Raw genomic sequence first — 3,891 nt, 5'->3', positions numbered from 1 at the left:
CCTCCTCTGCTTGCACAGGTCTCACCAGCTGACACTTCAGCATCTAAGTACTTGGTGGCATACCCACACCAGTACCGTTTCATATTGGACGAACCCAACAGATGTTGGCAGGAAAGCCCGTTCTTGGTTCTTATGATTCCAGTTGCACCGCACAACAGAGAGGCCCGTGACATAATCCACAACACGTGGGTCAAAGAAACCACAGTGCTGGATAGAGTGGTCAGCCATTACTTCTTGCTGGGACTGTCCAAAGAGAAAGATGGGACAGAGCCCCTTGTGGAGCAAGTGAGTTGATTAATTTTTCACTATCCGTTTCAACCATGAAAAAAACATAACGTTATAACAAGAGAGGGGGAAAACATTCCAGAGGTTCATCGCGGGGGGGGGGGCATCCAAGTGCATTTCTGTTCCTGCTGTTTGCAATATGAACAGGCCAACATGAATGAGCTACAGCAGAAGCTTCAGAGAATATAAAACTCACAAAGTAATCAGAGCAGAGACAGGGAAGACAAAATCTCTTCACTACTGCTTTAAACTCAGTCTCCTATCTCCCCCTCTGTATATATTACAGGAAAGCCAGACACATCATGACATTCTCCAGAGTGACTTCTTGGACAGCTACAGTAACCTCACCATTAAAACCATGGTCATGTTCGAATGGCTCAGCTCCCATTGCCCAAACACCTCGTACGCCATGAAGGTCGACTCGGACATGTTTCTCAATGTCCCCAACCTCGTTGAAATGCTTTTGAAAGCCCCCCGAAATCTCTACATGACAGGAATGGTGGCAAGGGGTGCTTCTGTTCTTAGATACCGTAACTCAAAATGGTTTCTGCCTGTTTCTGTCTTCCCTGAGTCGAAGTACCCACCGTATGCCCTGGGACTGGGCTATGTTTTCTCACTGGATTTACCCAAGAAGATACTGGAGGCGTCTGCACATGTTAAAGCTGTTTACATTGAAGATGTATACGTGGGACTGTGTATGAGACATTTGGGAATCGCACTGACAGATCCTCCTCGTGATGGTTTGTTTAGGACAACGATGCCTTATTTTCCAAGCAACTGTTACTGGACCTCTGTCATTACAACAATACTAGAGAACTCTAACCAGCTTTCAGATGTATGGGGAAAATATCAGATTCAAGCACAAAGTGGCTGTTAAACACTTCTGCCTGTACCTTATGAAAATTGTGACTGTTTTAAAGTTGCACCCAGTGACTGTGTAGCCCTTTTGCACAGTTCAGCAGTCAGAATGTCTGATGAGGCTTCCGCTGAAGGTACTCATAAAATAGAAAATAGAGGCGGCTCTGGCCCTTCCTGTAAAGAGCTTGAGTGTTCTTAGCCCAGTCCAGTTTATTGTCCACGTGTACTCCCAGGTACTTGTAGTCCTCAACAATGTCCACTGTTAAAAAGGCCATTATATTCATCAGAATAATATGCCTTCTGATATAAATCTCTCTCTCTGTTTGCCGAGATTGAATGGTTGACACACAGCATCCAGCACAGCAGCCGATCAGCGTTCACGGATTGACGTGCAGGCGATCATCCCGCCCATAGCGCTTAGTGCAAAGTTGAAAGCGAGTCCAGCGGAGCGCTGACACAGATGCTGAACTTTTCTGTTTCATATCTTATATAGTTTTATTCATCATTCGGGTGTTGTGCGCCTATTGAAAGTAAGTGCATTATATGTGATCTTTGTAGGATCGCTTGTGTGTAATGGTATTCTATTTGCTTTTATAAAGTGCGTCAGTATGGCTAATGATAAGAGATTATTGTCTTTAGCACGATGTTACGCTGTATATATGTTACCTTTATTCATACTTGCTTATACTGATGTTGTGTTTGTATATTGCGTTTGTATTTCGGTGCAGTTTACTTGTCTAAGTGCTCATTTTCCAGAGATTCTAAGTTGTAAACAACTTAATGCGCACGTGCGCAGAACATGTCCAGACCGAGCACCGCTATATAGAACAGATTAAGCTGTTTTATTGTTTAACTTAACGTGCATGACATACCTAATTTGTTTTCTTGCAACTATTAATCCTTTTAATTTTGTATTTTGCTAAATATACATTGTGTATTTTTGTTTAACAGTCAATGTTAATATTATGTATATTTATTTTTACTCTGTATTTTCTGTTTTATAGAAAAACCACACACACATACTGAAAACACCTAACTAAGTAAACTTTTCAACTTTCTACTAATAACTGAGTTGTTGTGGTGACAAATAAACGGGTTACTCCCATATTTCAACCATCTTTGCCCGTCTCTGGCAAAGATGGAACCCTGTGGGGGGTTTCAAACCTAACCAGCAATATACTTCAATGGGAATGTGCTACCAACAGCTAACGCATCTTTATATCCACACTGACCCCCTGGATGGAAACCGGGGTCACTGGTGCCTTGGCCCTTCGTAGGTCTACAACCAGTTCCTTAGACTTTGTCACATTGAGCTGCAGATGGTTCTGCTCGCACCATGAGACAAAGTTCCCCACCACAGCCCTGTACTCAGACTCATCACCACCGCTGATACATCCTGCCACAGCAGAGTCATCAGAAAACTTCTGAAGGTGGCAGGACTCTGTGTGGGGGCTGAAGTCTGTGGTGTGGATGGTGAAGAGGAAGAGAGAGAGGACAGGGGCCCCAGTTATTTATGCTGTCTGACACACAGTGCTGCAGACGCACATGCTGTGGTCTGCCAGTCAGGTAGTCAACAATCACAAGGGGGGGGGGCATGCAACTGCCTCGCTACCAGCTTCTCACACAGCAGGGCTGGCCGGACGGTGCTGAAAGCACTGGAGAAGTCAAAAAACATGATCCTCACCGTGCTTGCCGGCTTGTCCAAGTGGGTGTAGATGCGGTTCAGCAGGAAGATGAACCCCAGCCGGGGCTGGTAGGCGAACTGAAGGGGTTCCAGGAGGGGTCTGACCATGGGCCGCAGCTGTTCCAGCACCAGTCTCTCCAAGGTCCGGGTAGTTACCACACTGTGAAACGACGGGGTTGTCTGCACTTTAAGCATCTACATGTAGAATATTAACCTCAATAGTCTATTTAAAAAGGAACTAATATGACAATTTGTCTACAGGGTTATGATAAGCGCAACATGTGCATGACTAATGTCACCACAGAGGAAGAGGTCTACTTTACATTACTGTTGCACAGGAGAGTGAATTTAAAGGCACACAACCACACACTCTAGACAGTTCACACAGAGTGCTGCAAAACAGTAGCTGTAGTTACTACAGCCCTGGAATAATCTGCATAACCACAACATTAATTAAATGTACTGTTAGGAATAACCATCCTGTATTACAACTACACCCAGCTAGGTCAGCTGTCATTCAGTGGACTTGAAGCTTTTTTTTTTTTGGTAGCTGGCCAGGCTAGTTAACTAAGATATTCACCAGCAAAATAACTTTTGTCATACATGTGGTGGCACCCTCAGCTGTAAGCACAAGAACATGCTAGCATCACTGAATATGATGTGAGCAAGCATAATGGCATTACTTTGAACAACATGCAATAAACTGCTTTGGTTGTTCAATAAAGAGAACAAGGATCTGATAATGAAGTGAGGTTGGAGTGAAAAGCATGCCAGTAGTCTACTGGATGATCTCTCTGTCCCGGTATGACTGTACGTTCTGTATTAAATCTCACAGTTTTTCTTTTTGAAAATAAATGATGAGGAGCATACATTATACAGTAGAGTAACAATGGTGCAAGTAATTATTTTGGAAGTAATTAAGTACAGTACATTTCTTTAACAGATTTTGATGCAGTTGTCCAGTATACGCAAATATATTTTTGCAAGTAGGCTTCAACAAAACCAATTGAAATTACACTCTGAAGGTTATAATGTTCAGTTTTTGTTGAATTGTTTTAGAGAGG

The 3,891-nt window shown here is 43.3% G+C and overlaps 1 protein-coding gene across 1 annotated transcript; it reads left to right on the top strand.

The window, feature by feature from the left end:
* LOC122880760 (beta-1,3-galactosyltransferase 2-like) lies at positions 1–2,095 on the top strand (the record flags this gene model as incomplete). Its single annotated transcript, XM_044206187.1, has 2 exons — positions 1–285; positions 572–2,095. Coding segments are annotated over 2 exons (876 nt in total), but the record flags the coding sequence as incomplete, so codon positions are not given.
* Positions 2,096–3,891: the final 1,796 nt, after the last annotated feature.

The sequence above is a fragment of the Siniperca chuatsi genome, linkage group LG8 (assembly GCF_020085105.1).
Source record: "Siniperca chuatsi isolate FFG_IHB_CAS linkage group LG8, ASM2008510v1, whole genome shotgun sequence".
Lineage (NCBI taxonomy): Eukaryota > Metazoa > Chordata > Actinopteri > Centrarchiformes > Sinipercidae > Siniperca > Siniperca chuatsi.
The sequence above is the reverse complement of the archived record's forward strand: the minus strand, read 5'-3'. Positions and strand labels throughout refer to the sequence as shown.